General features: G+C 42.5%; 1 protein-coding gene across 1 annotated transcript; it reads right to left on the minus strand.

Moving 5' to 3' along the window:
- Positions 1-10431: 10431 nt before the first annotated feature.
- On the minus strand, positions 10432-11318 carry LOC115451667 (histidine-rich glycoprotein). The gene has a single exon (XM_030180032.2). It carries the CDS (start codon positions 11244-11246, stop codon positions 10533-10535), a length of 714 nt encoding a protein of 237 aa, XP_030035892.1. The 5' UTR covers positions 11247-11318; the 3' UTR covers positions 10432-10532.
- Between the last annotated feature and the right edge of the window lie 9326 nt (positions 11319-20644).

Consider the following 20644-nt stretch of genomic DNA (forward strand, 5'->3'; position numbering starts at 1 on the left):
ATTAAGAAAAGCCCTTTGTTGCACATTATGGATTTTTATAATATACTAATGCTTTTTCACGGCTTCACCCGCATTAAAAATATTTTCCGGGATAAAAGTCCTGCTATAATTTTTCCCGGGATAGAATGTAGCCTATATCCTAACTCCCTTATTCATAAACGTTTTTTATCGAAGGATTGAGCATTGCTGTGATAACAAGTCTGTTTTTCAGCTTTGTTTATCTGACAGCTTACTATTAGTTCAGCTTTGTTTACCTGACAGACAATTAGATTCAAGTTGTATCTCAATATTAGCCAATCACAACGTCCCTATGAACGCACTGCGAAGGCTGCCATGCCGTCGCGCACTAAGAAACAGACTTGTTATCATAGCAATGCTCCGTCATTAGATAAAAAACGTTTATGAATATGGGGGTAAGACTCTAAAACTATCTCCATACCAAGTTTCATCGAAATCAGTTGGGTAGGTTTTGAGTTTATCGCCTTCAGACGCGCAAACAGATGTCGCTTTATAACGGGGAACAATTCCGGCACACGTATTTGCTACGTGACTTTAATCGTTTACTCGGCGCATGTAACGAAACTCCCCAAAAAGAATAAATTTTTCCCGTCCATGGAATATTTTTCATTTATGCTCCGCTCCTATTAGCCATAGTATGATATCATATAGTCTACAGTTATCCTCGATAAATGGGCTATCCAACACTAAAAGATTTTTCCATTCGAATCAGTAGTACCTAATATTAGCGTGTTCAAACAAACCCTTTAGCTTTTTATTATAGTATTGATTTGCCTGCAGCTCCGCCCGTGTGTTCTTCTTTTTCCAGGATATAAAGTAGCCTATAGCAGTCAGGAGTAAAGTAGCTTCATATTAGTGAACAAAAAAACAAAATCGGTTCAGTGGTTTCTGAGATTAACGTGTTCAGACAAACTATTCAGGTTTATATTTTAGCATAGATATGGTTCGTTTTGCGTTGAATGTTGAAAACATTCAATAATGTTAAATAGGTGTAGGTATTGGCATTCGAAGGTATTTTCGTAGCGTTATTGTAACCTTTAAAATAGCGTTAGAAATAAATAATATAATTGACAAGAAGTCCGGTTACACTAAAAGCCCGAGAGTTCTATACTTTACTTAATTCTACTGGATTCCCCAACAAATTCCCTTTGATGCATCTTTTTTATTTGTCTCCATATTTTTTTCTTCACTGTCCTTGAATCATCCATCCTGTCATCGATGGGCTTTCCTATTGTTTAAGAGTTCCTCGTATGCCACCAAACCAGTGTAGTTTATTAACCGACTTCAAAAAAAGGAGGAGGTTATCAATTCGACGTGAATTTTTTTTTGTATGTTTTTTAAGAAGCGGCGATAGCCTAGTTGGGTGTGGAACGGACTGCCGAGACGAATGTCCGCAGGTTCAAAACCCAAGGGCACACACCTCTGACTTTTCTAAAAAATCATGTGTGTATTCTTTGTGAATTTATCGTTCGCTTTAACGGTGAAGGAAAACATCGTGAGGAAACCTGCACATCTGAGAAGTTCTCTATAGGAATTTCGAAGGTGTGTGAAGTCTACCAATCCGCACTAGGCCAGCGTGGTGGACTAAGGCCTAATCCCTCTCAGTAGTAGAGGAGGCCCGTGCTCAGCAGTGGGCAAGTATATAATACAGGGCTGATATTATTATATGTTTGTTACCTCAGAACTCGCTCATTTATGAACCGATTTGGAAAATTCTGTTTTTATTCGAAAGAATTTCTCTCCAGGGCCCTTATTCTGTATGATAGTGTAAACGCGTAACGCGGCCGTGTCATGTTATCTTCGAGAAATGTGCGGGGAATGGTATTCTATAAGCCAAATTTCTATAGTCCTAAACATGATGCGTTGTGTTCCGTGCTTGGTACAAACTGTTAAAATAACGTGCGGGATAGAGAATAAGGCTCCAGATTGGTTTGCGTTAGGTTTGCTTGTATCTACTTCTTACATACATATATATAGCATTACACCTTTTCCCCTTTTCAGGGGTAGGCAGAGGTGTAACATTTCAGCGCGATAGTCGTACTGCGAGCAAAACACATTAGTTGTGTTTTTGCGTTGGGTTTAGTTGCCTCTACTTCTTACATACATACATATATATATAGCATCACACCTTTTGCCCTTTTCAGGGGTAGGCAGAGGTGTAACACCACAGCGCGATAGTTGTACTGTGAGCCAAATATATCAGTTGTGTTTTTGCGTTGGGTTTAGTTGAATCTACTTCTTACATACATACATATATATAGCATCACACTCTTTCCCCTTTTCAGTGGTACTCAGAGGTGTAACTCCTCAGCGCGATAGTCGTTTCATGAGCGAAACATAACTATGCCACTGAGACGGTCTATTTTTTACTAACACAAAAAAGCAAAAAATAAAAATAATTTTAACAAAAAATTAAACCGCCTTCAAAACCATTCAAAACCAAAAAATTATTTCACATAACAGTTATATATTGGATACCAATTTTGGAGACGATGCCTAATTCAAATTGCTAGTTAAGCTAGATAAATATCGCGCCGCAGCATAGCAAATGGAAGCTATTAAGGAAATATTTAAATTTGTGAACTGTACACTACCCAAATTCTTCCCCTGTTACATATAGCTGGTCAAATGTGGGTATATTACACTCCCTGCCACGAAAAAAGAGGAAAGAAAAAGATGAAACACCATACATATGCTTGGTATTACACCTTTCACTGTGTATGTTTGTTAGTAGAAACGCGAACCTACTCCTTCTAATTCATTTGAAAGAAATGTAGCTCATAGATGGATTATGCAACAAATATAGCTATATTTAGTTATATTTAGTTAGCTAACTAGCAATTTTAATTAGGTACCGACTCCAAAATTGGTATCCAATATATAACTGTTATGTGAAATTATTTTTTGGTTTTGAGTGGTTTTTGAAGGCGGTTTAATTTTTTGTTAACATTATTTTTATTTATTTAAATTGAGTGAAAATTTTACTTCATAAGACATTGATAGTGAGAAGTTTCTAAATTTAGAGTTAGTTTTTATATTAATCGAATGGTCAATAAGTGTTTGTGGGAAACTTCGGCCCAATCCTTCGAGCAGTTCATGCGTTAACTTCCAACAAATTCAAAGTATTTCTTCATAGCGACGAAGTTTAAAATATGTTGGCAATGGCCTGTAATTAGTAATCTTTGTCAGACGTATTCAGATTATGTTGTCTTTTCTAAATCGTCGCACGCCGTTCTTGCAGAACGATTCCTTGCTTCATAATAAATAATACGTAACAGTTTTTTTTATGATGAAATTAGGGTATTACATATAGATGGCGTCACTTCACGTAACATTTTAGACTATTTTTATTAATTAAAGATGATCTTTCTTACGTCATAAGTAAAAAATATTATTATTATTTTTATTTTAAAGGTATTTTTTTTACATTTTTACATATACATTTAAAAAAAACATGCATATAAAAATATAAAAAATGTATGACCCTCCGATGGCGAAGCGCAAGACCCAGGCCACCGGCGGTTAGGGATTCAAAGTGAGGAATCGCCTCACAATGCGCACCGTGTCCAGCAATACTGCCTTCTGCATCTGGCCTCCGACCCAACGGCCAATTGAGAGCTTCCGAAGATGTTGGTCGAGGCTCTTTGGTATCAATCCATGCGCAGAAACGACAATCGGAACAATAATTGTAGAGTCCACATCCCACATGTCGGTAACCTCATGTGCCAAGTCTAAATATTTAGACATTTTATCCTTTTCGGCTTTAACAAGGTTATCGTCATGCGGAATGGTGACATCAACAAGTATTGCCCGGCGCGACAATCGATCTACTATCACAATATCAGGCTTTTTGGCAACAATTGTCCTGTCTGTGATAATAGATCGATCCCAATACAGCGTTGCATGATCATTTTCGAGAACTGGTTGTGGTATATACTGGTAATATGGTACTTCAGAAGACACAAGACCATATCGAAGAGCAATTTGCTGGTGTATAATCTTGGCTACAAGGTTGTGTCTATGCAAGTACTCGCCGTTAGCAAGATACGAACAACCGGAAATTACATGTCTGATTGATTCACCAGGACGATGGCATGCCCGACAAATATCGATCGTACCGTCCTTCAGGATGTATTTACTATAATTGTTCGTTTTGATAACTTCGTCCATAATTGCAAAGACAAAACCCTCAGTTTCCCCAAAGAGGTTACCAAAACGTAGCCAAGATACGGAAGCAAGCTGGTCCACATCAGGTCCATGAAGGGCCCGATAGAACCGACCGTGTAATTCTTTGCTCTTCCATATTTCCCTGCGCTCCCTTATACCCAATACCAGAGGTCTCCGCCAGTTCTCTTTCGCCAAGGAAAGCTGGGTTAATCCTTTATCCACCATAACTACAATCCTATGCATGCCCACTTCAATGTGAAGGAAATAATCCCTAAGATTGCACACCTCGCTGTTATGCAAATCCTTAGCATTAAGTAAACCTCGGCCTCCACATTTCCGCGGGATGTACAATCTCATCACTGACGAACGTGGGTGGTGCATACGATGTGCAGTCAGTAGAGTCCGGACCTTTCTGTCCAGGGCGTCCAATTCGGTCTGAGTCCATCTGAGTATACCAAAAGAGTACATGAGTACAGGTATAACCCAACCGTTGAAGGCGCGAATCTTGTTTCCACCCGATAAAAAACTGTTGAGTATTTTTCTCAGGCGGCCAAAGAAACGTTCCCTCACCGATTGTTTTACGTCTGCACTCATAATACCCAGTGCCTCAGGCATACCCATATATTTGTAGGTTTCCGTCTCAGAAAGGGATTTAAGTCTTACAGTCTCTGAGATTTGAATGTCATCAGAGACCACAACCTCTCCTCGCTTCACATGAATAACTGCACATTTATCTACACCAAACTCCATATTGATTGAGTTGCTAAATTTTTCAGTTATTTTTAACAACTCAATCAATTCGGTTTGTTTTGATGCAAACGACTTGAGATCATCCATGTAAAGCAAGTGAGATATAGGCTCACTCCCTCTCCGTAGACGGTATCCTAACCCTGAATCCAACAAAAGAGTACTGAGAGGATTCAGGGCCATGCAGAACCACAATGGACTCAGACTGTCACCCTGGAATATACCCCGCTTGATCCTAATCGGCTCATCACATTCAGCGGGAATCACACCACCTGGATATCTGAGAACAGTGGTCCACTGTCCCATACATGACCCAAGTAAGGTGCATAAATTTGTACCAACCTTATACAAATTCAACACCCTCAAGAGCCAAGTATGGGGCACTGAATCATAGGCTTTCTTATAATCAATCCAGGCAGCCGATAAATTCCTCCTATTATGACGAGCCTGCTGGCAAATGGTCATGTCAATGAGAAGGAGCTCCTTTGTACCACGTGACCCAATCTTGCATCCTGTTTGACCGGGAAAAAGGATATTATTGGTTGTGAAATGATTTGTAATTTTATGTCTTAATATGGATGTGAGGAGTTTGTTAATAGTCGGAAGGCATGTTATGGGTCTATAATTTTTTGGGTCCGTGGTACAACCGGATTTAAAGAGCAGGTGAGTGACACCTGTCGTCATAAATGTTGGAAGCGATCCACCATCAAGCGCATTCTGGAATTGTGCTGCCAAACGAGCATGCGAACTGGGAAACCATTTCAACCAGAAATTGTGCAAACCATCCGGGCCAGGAGCCTTCCAATTTTGTGTTGGGCGGAAAGCAGCCAGGACATCCACTGGACTAATTGAAATGGCTTCCATAGCCGGTATTGTCTCGCAAGCTCGATCTACAACACCAAACCAGGAGGCTTCAGTGTGGGAGACGGGCGATGACCATATATTCGTTCAATAATTGTGCATATCACGAGCACTAGGTAACCGCCCATCTGCCACACCTTGTGTAGAATTCTCCCAACACCTATAAACCCTCTTTTGATCGCTTTGAAAAGTACGATTCTGTTGGAATCGATCCCATCGCTTCCTGTAGCGACGAATGCGGTTCGACCACGCATAAACTTTTTGTTTAAAGAAGTCTATGCGTTCCGTGATCCAAAGCCTATAATCCTGGGAATTTATGTTGGTCCCAGAAAAAGCCTGCACCACGAAACGCATAATCCTCGGTCTAGAATTACCACCCTGGAAGGCAATTAGCTTGGCAATGAGAGTTCGGGCCGAGTTGATTCGTTTCTCGATCCTATGTTGCCATGCAGGCTTCGTCGCAACATCTCGAGTGGTTCTATTTCCAATCGGATATTTCACATTATCCACTCGACATGCCGCGATGGCTGCGCAGTAAAGAATCGAATAAACATCGCACCCTCCAAAGCCCCTCTCAATCGCTGTTCATCATGGGGACTTACAATATTGTCCAAGTTGTCTTCCAGCTCAACGTCAGCAGCAGGTATAGATGTGTTTACTGCTTGCTGGGCATTAACAGGCGTAATAGTTTCTTGGACAACACACAAGTCTGTACGCAGCCGTTCAAGTGCTTCATCCGTCAGCACTTTGCGCCGTTGGATGTAACGCACCTGATCCGACAAACGTTGGGATGATACATTGGCCGTAGGTTCCAAAGCCTGAAACAGAGACAGCATCTGAGCACGGTACGCTGTAAGATTGGTTCCTCCCTTTGTTGCCCCAAAATAGGCCCGCATGACATTTTCATTCATTTTTTGAGTCCATTTCATGCGGCGCACTATTCCACCGGTAGCGGAGACCGTAGTCGTGGCACAAGGCCCCGCAGGTCCCAAGCCCACCACTGGAGGGGGTTGTCGTTCTCTTCGTCGCACAGGTCTTGGTGGCGGCGAGGACGACTGCAGCTCGTCGCGCTGGCTCAACACGTCGATATCCGGCGTCATTTCGAATACTTCCGAAGCTGACGCCCACGACGCGGAGCTCGACGAGCTGGGTGATCTTAGTCGTGCGCATGTTATTTTTCTTACGGCTTTATATGTCGTCATCCCACGATGTTTTTAAAACACAATACTGAATACACAATAATTTTGACATTGTCATTTTATCCACAATGTTTTCTTTTATAATTTATAGTATGTGTATATATGTATAATTGTCAGAAAACTTATTTTCTATTATTAATAAAATATTGTGCCAAAAATAAACAAATAAAACTGTATAAATATAATAATCTATATCTATACTTATAATAAATCTGTAGAGAGGTCAATTCTGTACATTAAATATATTTCCAAAATAACTATCAGGGGGTGATTAGGGATCGATACTGATGCCAAAAATGCAATTAGTAAAATTTTTGTCTGTCTGTCTGTATAACCGTTATAGAAACAAAAACTACTCGACGGATTTTAACGAAACTTGGTACAATTATTTGTCATACTCCTGTGCTGGTTATAGTATACTTTTCATCACGCTATAATTAATAGGAGCAGAGCAGTGTAGGGAAATGTTGGGAAAACGGGAGAAGTTACTCCATTTTTTAAGCTTCCGTCGCATGTGCAACCTTAATGGTTAAAGCTACACAGAAATCATGTATGACGGAAATGTTCTCCTTAAAATTATGTAAAAAATATCCCACGACAGCATATGTCTATCTTTTATGGTTGACTCACAATAACACGTGTAACTCCCGATAGCTTAGCAGTTCGAAGCTTTCTCATTATATTTGTCTACTCTTACGTTTATAACACTCTCAGTCATCCTAATTAAAAAAGTTTACATTATTAAATATTCCATAAAAAATAATCATAGAAATCGGTATAGAAACACCAAAGTTATACATGAAATACGCTAATAATAAGCCATCATGCGTGAATACTGAATCATGCTATAAGGATTATTTTTGTATATATATAAGGTCGCGAACGCACAGGCAGGCGGCTTGCTTGGCACCTAGAGGTAAGCGAATCACCTAGCGAGTAGCTTCGTAAAACGAACATTCTCGAACGTTCGCGACCGGCTCCATTTTTGAAGTCCGAAATCCACGCGGGCGAAGCTGCGAGCGGAAGCTAGTTATAAATATTTTTATATAGAATGAATTTTTTTGGCAGTTGACGATTAGTGTTGCCGATATTATTATTATTATTATTTATTTTATCAACATTATTCTCCCATGAGCATGGGGTAAAGCCATTTAATGCGGGCTATGAAGCCAAGCGAAAAATGGTTGTGTGTTAATTACTGATGAATAATTTATGTAGACAGAAATTTATTATTATATACATCAGGCAGGCAGTTGAAACAACTGATAATGCCCGTATCTCGCTATTACTACAGGTTTTCATTTGCAGCTAAGTAATTGTCCAGTCGGTTCTTAAACTGGTTTATGTTTCCAGCTGTAACCACATGTTCTGGGAGTTTATTCCACGCTCTGACCACTCTATTATAAATAAATATAGCTTTATTCGAGTGTGAAGGTTATTTTGTTTAATTAAAAAAAATACACGTGCAACTTTCTCTCCCTTTTATGAAGGGATACAATATTTTTATAGTTTATTGGCTACAAGTATGTAGGTAAGTTTCATGTTATTTACTCGCGCAATCCAATCCAGTCATCGCGCGACCACACTCCGGTCGTACCATGCTGGCTAGGCTGGTTATCCCGCGTGTCGTGCGGCGAAACAAGACTTGGCGAGTGCGGAGTGTGGCATCTACGGACGATTGCAATAAAGAAAGAAAGAAGAAAGAAAGAAAAAAGAAGCCGCTAACTACACGTTACTGGTAAGAATAAATCAATCGAAACAACTCCACTGTAAGACTGTTTAAGCATGTCAAGTAAATTTTATTGGTCTATTTTCGATATAAGTGGATTTGACGGTGGATCGTTAAAAGAAATCAGCTAATAGAGACATGCATCTCCTCATCCAACTTTATTGAAGTTCCTAGTCTCAATATTAGTATGTCTATAGCTCTTACTGATTAACGCTGGACTAAAGACTTCGAAGCAATGTGTTTAGCACTACGTATTCCATATAATTATTTAATTTTATCGACTTTTTCGCGAAACCTATTTGTTATACTGACGTATGATTACTATGTTTTATGTTGTTGGGACACCTTTTGAGAAAGCATGAGGATTTTAATTTCATAATGTTTACAATGAGAAGTGAAGACTGGATAAGGCGACCACGACCTTCTTGCTATTCTTTCTTATATATCTTAGAAAAAGATCAACGGAAGCAGAAGCGTTTAAAACGTTTTACCCAGGACGCCCAGGTAGATTAGGCCGTGTCAAGACATTAAAATAATGTTGAATGCACCCATACATACTCATGGGTGCATTCAACATTTTTTTAATTTCTGGACCTACAAAATCAAAATATTGGATTTAGAACTACCATTGTACTTTATTGTTTTCGATTTATCAAAATATTTGTACCTAAGTAGTGATTGACCAATTAGCTAACTGCATATTAATATATTTATTTATACGTGGGTATATTCAAATCTTGAACTACTTATGGCGTATATTTGATTAGTTTAACAATTTAATATTTGACAAATACAATATGAATTGAAACCCCAACTAAACGATAAATATTAAATATTACCTACTTTATCGGGGAGAGTATCTGCGGCCTTTTTAAATGTCAATTGAGCTGTACCTAATAAAATGTTCATTAAAATAACAATGCCGCTAAAGCCGACTATCAGCATGTCACCGCGTGACAACTCAAAATAGTGGAAAATTACTCTTCATCAACTCTTAAATCAGTATCCACTTGGGCTCTCCTCCGAGGAAATTGTCTTAAACATTCGTTCCATAACTTTACAGCGTACGACTTATGGGCAGGAATATGCGAAGATTTATGAAAACTTTTTTTTTATAAAATAAATTTTACGTATTTTGTCAATTTTAAACTATCAAAATATTCCTTACGAGATGACCCGATGAACGTCGTGTCACCTACTTATATTTGGTCATTATTATTATGTTGTATCTTTCCTGCGGGAACTCACGGCATAAACACCAGACCTTTTAGAAGGCTTGCGTGGGGACATGGGTCGAACACGTGGAGGCCCCTTTCAGATACATTACTCTAGTTGAGGTTTGTACACCTTGTAAGTACTCCCTCTGTCTGTACTTATGGAGGAAATACAGCCAAAGACAGCGCTTGCAAGGTGCAGGGACTATTGCAGAAAAGATGGGAATTGGGAATTATATTGGGTCTATGGATGGGATCTAACTGAACTGTTTGCTGGGCTATTGATTGAGACAACGGGACGCCTGCCAAGTAAAATGTCTTAATCTTATATATTCAAGGCAGACGGTGACTTGCCCTCCACTAGATGGGCATCCCATAAGAGGCGTAAGCCAAGGACGCAACACCGGTGTGGGTGGCTTAAGGGTCGAAAGGTAGGGAGCCAGGAAAAACTTTAAATTAACCTTACCATACTGTAAAACAGAATAGAAAGAGAAAATCAAAGAAAATTATTTAATTCGTATAAAAGTATGAAAAAAAACAATAACAATTTCCATTCTTAAAGATAAGAAGTGGTAAAAATAATTGGTACAATATACTTTAATGTTTGCCATGGTGGAATCCCCAGTCTTTATGGCCCTCATGACCGCCCTTCTTGCCGTGACCGCCGTGATGATGATGGTGGCCCTCGTGTCCGTGGTGTCCTTTGTGGTCGTGGTGGCCCTCATCGTAGTGGTGCTTGTCGTGGTGTCCGTGCTTGCCATAATGATCTTCATGATGTCCGTGGTGTCCATGACCTCCCTTTTTGTGGCCGCCGCCATGTTCCTCATGGTGCTTATGGTGATGATCGTGCTTGTGATGTTTGCCTTCGTCGTGATGGCCGTCATGGAAGTGATGGTCCTTGTGGAAGTGATCCTTATGGTACTTCTTGTGGTAGCCGTCGATGTGTTCACCCTTGTCATGATGTTCGTGGTGGCCGTGCTTGCCGCCTTTGTGATGATGGCCGTGTTCATGGTGTTCACCATGGTCATCGTGTTCATCCCAGTGCTTCTTGTGGCCGCCTCCATGCTCGTGATGATGTCCATCATGATGATGCTTGCCATAGTGTCCGTGGTCGCCTTTGTGGTGATGGTGGTGTCCTTTGTGCCCTTTACCGCCCTTGCCGCCATGGTCATGATGGTGATGCGCATGGTGATCATGGCCGCCACCGCTCTCGTGGTGGTGACCGCTTGCAGCCACTGCGAGGTCATCAGCCTCATCTGCAGCGCAAATAGCTGCCAGGCACAGAACGCCTACCACTAAAAGTGTTCTCATGTTTACTTTTATTGGAGCACTTCCCAAGAGGTAACTATTGGAAGGAAGTCCGGTTGTAACTGACCTCTGATACGTTGATTGCCTATTTATATTAGCGACTTGTATAGCACAGTAAAGCGGTGGAGAAATTATTCCGCAAGAGTCCCGCTGCACTAGTTCACGGACAAACTCTAAAAAACAACGTTTGTGTCGCTCTGGCGCGCACGTCGGATGATGGTCTAGTAATTTGTCAATTTGTATTTTGTATATTATATTTAGTATATTGATATATTAAGACATAATGGAGGCAATTAAAAATATGGTCCTACGAAAATTCTGTGTAAGATGGGTCCGCCTAGAAATAACTTTAGTAAGGACTTGTAAGTTATTCAAGTATAAGAAAACCGATATCTATATCGATATCGATATATTTTATTAATTTGTATTTTTGTTATTATTTATTACCTCGTTATAGTTGTTGTGTCAACTCCGGACGTCATCAACTTAACAATCTAAATAGGCTATGGGGAGATCAATATGATATTAGTAGCATTTCTTTTGTGTTCAACTGTTAACGCACAGCAATACTGTAACTTAATGTATAATGCACATACATGATTTCATTTCATGTTTATAATAACTATCAAGCCAGTAACGGTATAGAGGATGTAACATAGCCGCCATGAATACCTTTGCTGTAACCTCAGAGATTCTTCGTTCACGTAGGTACACATTTGATTGACAGTTCATAAGTGCAAACCTAAAATGATCTGCTTAGCGGCTCTTTTAGTCAACAAGTGCCGTTATTTGGACAACGTTAAACAATTCTTCCGAATGACTAACCACCTTTAATCCTCTCTCCTGTCTGGTTTATACGCGTGGATTTTTTGTGCGACCCATATCTGTTTGAGCATTCTAAATAATCGTGAACTATACGGTACATTGAGGAGTTCATTACGATTCAAAAATATATAGTTGGTATTATACACGTGTTATTTTTTACATATTTCAGCCTTAGTGGTTCGAAGGTTTAGGTTTATTATTAGGTAATAAAGAAGAAATATAAGTATTAGTAAATACCAATATTTCAGTAAATTTGTATACAATAATAAACACAACATTCATAGGAAGCATACATATTTACGCATACACAAATTTTATGAATGGCCGCTCCGACGCTCGGTCGGAGTAGCCGGTACTAAGAACGGGTGACAACTTGGTGGTTCGTTTCGTAAGTGAGGTATCCGGAAGTCCAAAATAAAGTACTTATTGCTAAGAAATATTAATATAGTTAGATTAGAGAATATAGTTAGAGAACATAGTATCGAAGTAGAAGTAAGTACTCGATATTGTAGTATCACATTTGGGTGTAATATTATAACATTAAAAATAATTGTATATTGTATAACCAATAGAACATTATGATTTAATAATAGCTTAAACTGTTAGGAATTCCTTGCTAATAAACCTACATTGGTGGAAACTGCGTTCTAAAGTAGTTGTAGAGTTACGGGAAGAGAATTTATGTACGATTTAAATACTAATTGTTATAAGGTAATGTATTTTTTTTTTTTTTTTTTTTGTTTTCGCGGAGAAAGTCCCTTATTACTACCGTTCAGTCTTCGCGGGGGGTGACTGAGCGGTTATGTTGGGGTAACCGTTGCCTTACGACCCGACAATTGAAGCAGCCCGGGACCCTCGGGCGGCGGTCGGGCCGAGTCCCTAACCAATGAACCTAACCTAAGTCCCTACGCAACGGCCTACCAACTAAAACTCCGCGTTGACCCTCTTCGGCGCATAAGGGACGACTGCGGGCTTCCCCGAGACAGCAGGTCCGAGTCTTCGTCCGCGGCCGCCCCTGCGCGGTGCCGCCTTGCGGCCCGTCTCCTAAATGTGGGGGCGCCTAAGCCCCTCGTACCGAAGGACGCTCTCAGCGTCAACGGCAGCATGGGGTCAACGCCACACTGCCGTCCATCCCGGGGTCAACCGAAAATGTGCAAGAAATGCACAAAAATGCACTAGCGCGGACAGCACCCTGCTGCCCGCCGACGACCCCCTTCGTAGCCCCTATAAGTCGCCTCTTACGACAGGCAGGGGTTTACCGTGGTGGTATTCTCCAAACGCCCCCATTCCACAGGGCGGGAGACGCCGGTCAGTCGTCCACCCGGCGTCTCCTATGTCTCCTCTGACGGCGGGAGGGATCGGCCCTCTCACGATCCCTCTCGGCGCTCTCCTTCTGCGAGATGACCGCCTCGCAGAAGTGGGCCACCGCACGCCAGGCCTCCTGGCTGCCGACCATGGAAGCGACCACAGCCGGCAGCGAGAGATCTCCTCCGACGACTGACACGAGAGCGCTGCGCTCATCGTCCCAGGCTGGGCAAGACTCCAACGTATGTTGGGCCGTATCCCGCGGGTAGTTGTCACAATGGTGACACACGGCGCTAACCTCCGTCCTGTTATCTGACACAGGTACTCACCGAAGCACCCATGCCCGGTGAGCACCTGTGTCAATCTAAATGTTGCCGCGCCGTGGCGCCTGTCCAGCCACTGTGCAAAGACAGGACGCACTGCCGCGATGGCCCGAAGCCCCGCTGTCGGGGCCTCCAGCCTGAGACGCCACTCCTCAACGGCGGCTCGCCGTAAGGAGGCCCTCTTGGCCTCCACCTCCTTCAGGGTCGGACGCTGCCCGCTCCTAGACGCCTCCTCCCTCCAATGAAATGCATTGGAGAGAGCTTTGGCGTCCAGATCCCAGGGCAGGAATCCGGTCAAAAGACAAGTCGCCTCGTACGAGACCGTGCGTTACGCCCGTATGGCCCGCTGCGCTACGACCCGCTGCGGGCCCCGCAGGAGAGCGGCAGAACGCTTTCCCAGGGCGTCAGCCCAAACCGGGCTGCCGTACAACGCCATGGACCGCACGACCCCGTGGTACAATCTTCGACAGGGGATACCAGGACCTTCCAGGTTGGGCAGCAGGCTAGAAAGAGCGCCCGCCGCCCTGTACAACTTCGTCCTCAACTTTTCGAAATGGGCGCAGAAGTCCCATCGGCTATCCAAAATTAGACCTAAATACTTCATCGTTTTGCCGATGGGAATCCGCACCCCCTCAACTACGATGTGGGCACCGGCCGGTGGCCCCCGCCGAGGCCCGTGGAAACAAATGGCCTCGGTCTTCTCGAGGGCCACCTTCAAACCTAAACGCCTGATTCGGCTCACTACGTGACCGGTGCCCACCGCTGCCAGGGTCGCGGTGTCCATGAATGGCCACCCGCAGCGCTCTCTTCGCCTCCTTGTAGAGGCCGTAGAGCTGCCGCTCCTGGTCCTCGTGATTCTGACTGCGGATACGGCGGCGGCGATGTCTGGCGTATCGGCGGCGCGAAGCCACGCATGACGCGCGCAACTGCGCTAATTCCGCCGACCACCAGTACACCTCCCGCCGCGGAGGACGACGGAGCGTCCGGGGCATGGCGGCGTCGCAAACATCCGACATTGCCACCCCGAACCACTCCGCCTCCTGCTCGACCCGCACCGGACCCTCCGGCGCAGGGAGCCACGAGACTGCCAGAGCGGCCAGCTCTAGGGCCTCCTTGTCGAGGCGTCCTAGAGCCCACCGCGGGCCGTCCTGTTGAGGGGCACTCGGTCCAACACTATTGGGCCGGACACTCGGGGGCGCGGAGACGTCGAACCTAATATAACGATGGTCCGACAACGTCTCCACGCCCACGAGGACTCTCCAGCCCTGGACACGACGTGCGACGGCGGGGCTCCCAAACGATAGATCCACAATAGACCCGCCGTTGTGCTGCACGCACGTGTTCACCGACCCCCTGTTCAGGACGGCCAGGCCGACGGAGATCGCCCATTCCTCCAGGACCCCACCGCGAGCGTTGGTCGCCGGCGAACCCCAGAGTAATGTATATACGTAGAGCGTTATTGTGTAATTTTAATTCCGGATAGGTATAGAGAAAACAATATACTATATCAAATGAATATAATGGGAAAGTATCTACTTATAATAAAAACGGCGCCAATACGAGGCATATACGAAAACTAGTTATATGGTTACAGTAAATAAGTAGTTCGTGCTACGTGAGCAAGTATCTACAGATAAGTTCATGACCGCTACGGTCTGCTGAACACTTTTCTATCGCTTTCATAATATTATAGATTTCAAGGCCAATATGGCCTTCCAGTGCACTCTCGCTCGCCGTTATGTTGGATTTCAAATACTTATGTAACGCATATCTATGTTTAATGTGATTTAAAATATTTACCTATTAAAATAATATGTATAGTCGGGGTGGGTCAGCTTCAATAAGAGTCCATTTATTACAGCGTAAACTTTAATGCACTTAACTACAACTTTTACATAAGTACACTCGCGCGCCATGGACTACGTGACTCGCCCCGGTGAGCGCGCAGGCACACTCTATTGATCGGGAAGATGTCACGTGCGGCGCCTGGATACTTGTTTCGGATACTCGCCGTTACGAGGTGTATCGTGCAGGCAACGTTCCGCGACCTATACGGACGGGGAGTCTGCTACTAGTCACCGCTATACACTCCCCCTCGGGTTCGTGAATGCATCCTCGCTCAGGAACACGCTCAAGAACATCAGAAACAGGCTGTACATGACGAGGCCGGCCTCTACGACGCTTTGGCATAATCGGTGGAGGTGGCGCGTCATCTCTATTCACAAATGGCGTAAGTTGGGATGCGTGAAACCTGCCTAAAATATCATCAGGAGCATTAAGTTTTGACACCAGGTGAGCTGTAGGGCTAGTTTTCCTAATAACCATATAAGGACCGTCTCTTTTTGGTACAAATTTAGACGATAACCCTTTTGCAGCATCACTTAATACATGCGACTTAACTAAAACTTGATCTCCGACATTAAATTCTTCAGGTTTACGACCTTTATCAGCATAATCCTTACGCCTATCCTGTTCTTTTTCTACTCTATCCCTAATTGAAACTAAAGAATCCAAGAACCTCTTTAAGTAGGGCGTGGTCTGGGGCACGAAATTATCCTTTTTTAAAACAGCTCTTATATCGAAATGAACGTCAACAGGTGATTGAAGTTCTCTAGCTAATGTAAGAAAAGCTGGTGAAATGCCTGTTGTTTGACACATAGCCGAATTCATAGCAAAACGAACCGATGGTAAAAGGTTAGGCCTCGAAGAATGCTCAGTGTTTACCAACTGGGCCAGCTGTGCCTTTAGATCTCTATTTTTCCTTTCGGCCGGGTTTGCTTCTGGGTGATACAAGGGTAATAAATCGTGTTTAACCCCCAGAATATACATGCACTGTTGCATAACGGCAGATGCGAACTGTACGCCATTGTCTGAGGCAATGCGACGTGGAAGGCCGTATCTAAGGAAATACTCCTCTATTGGAGTTCGAGCACAAGCTTCTGAAGGGGCGTCAACGAGAGCAAAAAGCTCGACCCACCGAGTAGCTGTGTCCTCTATTAACAAAATGTATTTCTCCCCGTTCTCTCCAGGAGGGAGCGGGCCAAACAAATCAATCGCCAAAACCTCTCCCTTTGATTTAAGACTGGGGTCTGTAAAAGACCTGAGGGTTTTAAATTTGACGGTTTGTACCGCTGGCATGTTGCACATGACAAGTCATGTACGTTGCCGACTTTGTCTTTGTCAAGACAAAGTCGGCAACGTAACGTCTCATGCCAGGGAAGAAAAATCGCTGCGAAAGCTTCTGTAAGGTCCTGTCAATACCTTGATCTCCAGCAAGTGGAGTGTCATGACATTCCTTCAAGACATCGAGTCGCAAACTTATTGGAAGAACGAGTTGGGGTTCTTCAACATCGACATCAGGATTGTATCTATAAAGAACACCTTGCTGCATAAAATAACCTCGCTCAGACCAGCATTTATCTTCCATTGCATCGTTACTTTCAAGACCATTAATAATTATTTTTTTCAGCTCCGGATCATCTAACTGAGCAGACCGCAGATCAGCAGGACTTTGCGTAGGTAAGTCAACCGTAGGTTAATCAAGTCTTATCGATTAAATCCTGCGAAAAAAGCTGTTATGCAATCTGAAATAGAAAAGATGTTAGCTGATGACATAATAGAAGAGTGTGAATCTGCATGGGGCTCTCCTGCGTTATTAGTGCCTAAGAAATCCAGTCAAGTTCGTTTCTGCGTTGATTATCGAAAACTTAACGCGATTACGAAAACCGATGTGTACCCGATGCCGCTTATAGATGAGTTAATACAATCTACCAAGCGCAATTGCATCATGAGTACGTTAGATATGCGAAGTGGATTTCGGTATGTTTCTGTTCGTGAGTGTGATAGAGACAAAACTGCATTTTTGACAACTTTTGGAATGTATCGTTTCAAAAGAATGCCGTTTCGATTAAAAAACGCTCCATCCACATTCCAACGATTGATAGATAGGTTGCATTCTGGCGCGTCACTTAAAAATGTGACTTTATTAGCCTATCAAGATTTGCTCGTCATTTCAGAAAGCTTTGATCAACATATTGCTGATTTACAAATGGTTTTCGAGAGGTTGCGCTTATTTAATCTTCGTGCCAATCGCGAAAAATGTGTTTTCGCGCGCGAAGAAATAAAATATTTGGGACATGTCATCAATCAGGATGGGGTTTCAACTGATCATGATAAAGTCCGCGCAGTAGCGGATATGAAAGCACCAAATTCGCTACGTCACCTCAAAACATTTCTTCAGACTTGTTCGTGGTTCAGAAAGATTATTTTGAATTTTTCAAAGATTGCTGAACCGTTTACACGTCTCTTAAAGAAAAATCAACCATGGGTATGGGGCTCTGAGGAACATCAGTCGTTCCAGGAGCTCAAAAGACTTTTAACGTTTGCACCCATTCTTGCCCAGGCTGATTACAGCAAGCCATTTGTCTTGCGTACTGACGCCAGTAATTACGCCCTCGGCGCAGTGTTGCTGCAGGGAGATGGGAAAGACGAACGACCGATAGCTTATGCAAGCCGTCTTTTAAACCCAGCTGAGCGTAATTATAGTACTACCGAAAGGGAAGCACTTGCGGTAGTGTGGTCAGTCGATCGTTTTAGAGAATATATCGAAGGTCAGCAAATTATTATAGGCAGTGATCATTAGCCTCTTAAGTGGTTGTTGAGTTTGAAGTCACCATCAGGTAGATTAGTTCGGTGGGCTTTGAAGTTACAGGAGTTTAACATTCAGTTCGAATACACTCCTGGCAGGGCCAATGTTGTCGCCGACACGTTGAGTCGTCCTACCTGTGAAGAAAATAGTAAAGTTCAGTGTGGTATATGTACGGTTGTCGTTGACTTACCTACACGAAGTCCTGCTGATCTGCGGGCTGCTCAGTTAGATGATCCGGAGCTGAAAATAATAATTATTAATGGTCTTGAAAGTAACGATGCAATGGAAGATAAATGCTGGTCTGAGCGAGGTTATTTTATGCAGCATGGTGTTCTTTATAGATACAATCCTGATGTCGATGTTGAAGAACCCCAACTCGTTCTTCCAATAAGTTTGCGACTCGATGTCTTGAAGGAATGTCATGACACTCCACTTGCTGGAGATCAAGGTATTGACAGGACCTTACATAAGCTTTCGCAGCGATTTTTCTTCCCTGGCATGAGACGTTACGTTGCCGACTTTGTCTTGACAAAGACAAAGTCGGCAACGTACATGACTTGTCATGTGCAACATGCCAGCGGTACAAACCGTCAAATTTAAAACCGCTTAAGATGACTTAAAGCTTATCAGCAAATGGGGTTTTGATGGATCCTCGGGGCAAAGTAACTATAAGCAGAACTCTGGACGTCGATGATTCCAGTGTGTTTATGGCAAGTTTAGTTGCAATAAGACTACAACGGAATGATGGAACAGTTCTATGGGAAAACGATCGGCCTTCATCTACATTTTACCTTCGTTCTATTATGTTTAAATTTACAAAAGAAACTCAAACTACTGTAGCAGCTTTAAAGGCCGGTATATCAAGAGAAATCGAAACACTACAGCCAACTACATTAAAAAAAGTAAAAATAGTCCATGAACTAATGATGACAATGATTGACGGCAAAATAACTTCATATTTGTCTGAGACTTCAACAGTAGTTTGTGATATTTGCAAAGCCAAACCGACGCAAATGAACAATTTAGAATCGCACAATCTGCGAGATAATGATGAAGAAATGTACCAGTATGGATTATCATCGTTGCACGCCTGGATAAAATGCATGGAGTGCCTACTCCACATAGCTTATCGTTTGGAAGTTAAGAAGTGGAGCTGCAGGGGTGACGATAAAGATAAAATCAAGATCAGAAAGTCTGCAATACAACGAGCATTTAAAGAAGAATGCGGTTTATTAATTGATGTAGTAAAGCAAGGAGCAGGCAGTACTAACGACGGTAATACTGCCCGAAGATTTTTGAAAAATAAAGCCACAACAGCGCGTATCACTGGCATTAATGAGCAACTCATAGAAAATTTTTACGTGATTCTTCAAGCCATTGCATCTGGAGAGCGTGTTGATCATACTAAATTTTCTATTTTCTGCAATGAAACCGCAGAACTATATGTTAAATTATATCCTTGGTATTATATGCCGTCCAGTGTACACAAATTATTAATGCATGGGGCTGATATAATTAAACATTTTGGGGCCATACCCATTGGGAAGCTGTCAGAAGAAGCCGCAGAAGCACGTAATAAAGACTTTCGACATTATAGAGAAAACCATTCCCGGAAAATAAATAGGATAGCGACAAATGAGGACATCTTCCATAATCTTCTTTTGTCGTCTGATCCAAAGATAACTAGCCTTAGACCCCGCATGACAAAACAAAATGTATTGTTACTCTCTCCAAAAGCCAAAGAACTTCTGCATTTGTCAACAGAACCAGAAGAGCTAGAATTTATTAATATAGAGAGTAATTTAGAAAATTTACAAAATAGTAGTGATAGTGAGTAGATCCCAAGGGCACACACCTCTGATTTTTCTAAAAAATTATGTGTGTATTCATTGTGAATAATCGCTTGCTTCAACGGTGAAGGAAAACATCGTGAGGAAACCTGCATACCTGAAAATTTCTCTATAGGAATTTTGAGGGTGTATGAAGTCTACCAACCCGCACTAGGCCAGCGTGGTGGACTAAGGCCTAATCCCTCTCAGTAGTAGAGGAGGCCCGTGACCAGCAGTGCGACGGTATATATACAGGGCTGATGTTATGTGTTGTGATGAGTGAGTAGATAGGGATAATCCTTTTTTTAATTAAATTATTTGTAGTGATTTTCTCCCAAATATTATTATTAGCTGTAATAATGATCAATTTATTACATAATTTTATTTGGTAAGTGTTTAATTTGCTCAAGATAATCATAAAAAACGTTTTGAAAAATATAAAATATTATCACGTTTATCATTTTTTCAACT

This window comes from Manduca sexta, chromosome 24 (assembly GCF_014839805.1).
Source record: "Manduca sexta isolate Smith_Timp_Sample1 chromosome 24, JHU_Msex_v1.0, whole genome shotgun sequence".
NCBI classification, from domain to species: Eukaryota; Metazoa; Arthropoda; class Insecta; order Lepidoptera; family Sphingidae; genus Manduca; species Manduca sexta.

Bases quoted from the DNA above. Each gene is read 5' to 3' on its own strand.
- LOC115451667 (XM_030180032.2), bottom strand. From the start codon at position 11,246: ATGAGAACACTTTTAGTGGTAGGCGTTCTGTGCCTGGCAGCTATTTGC.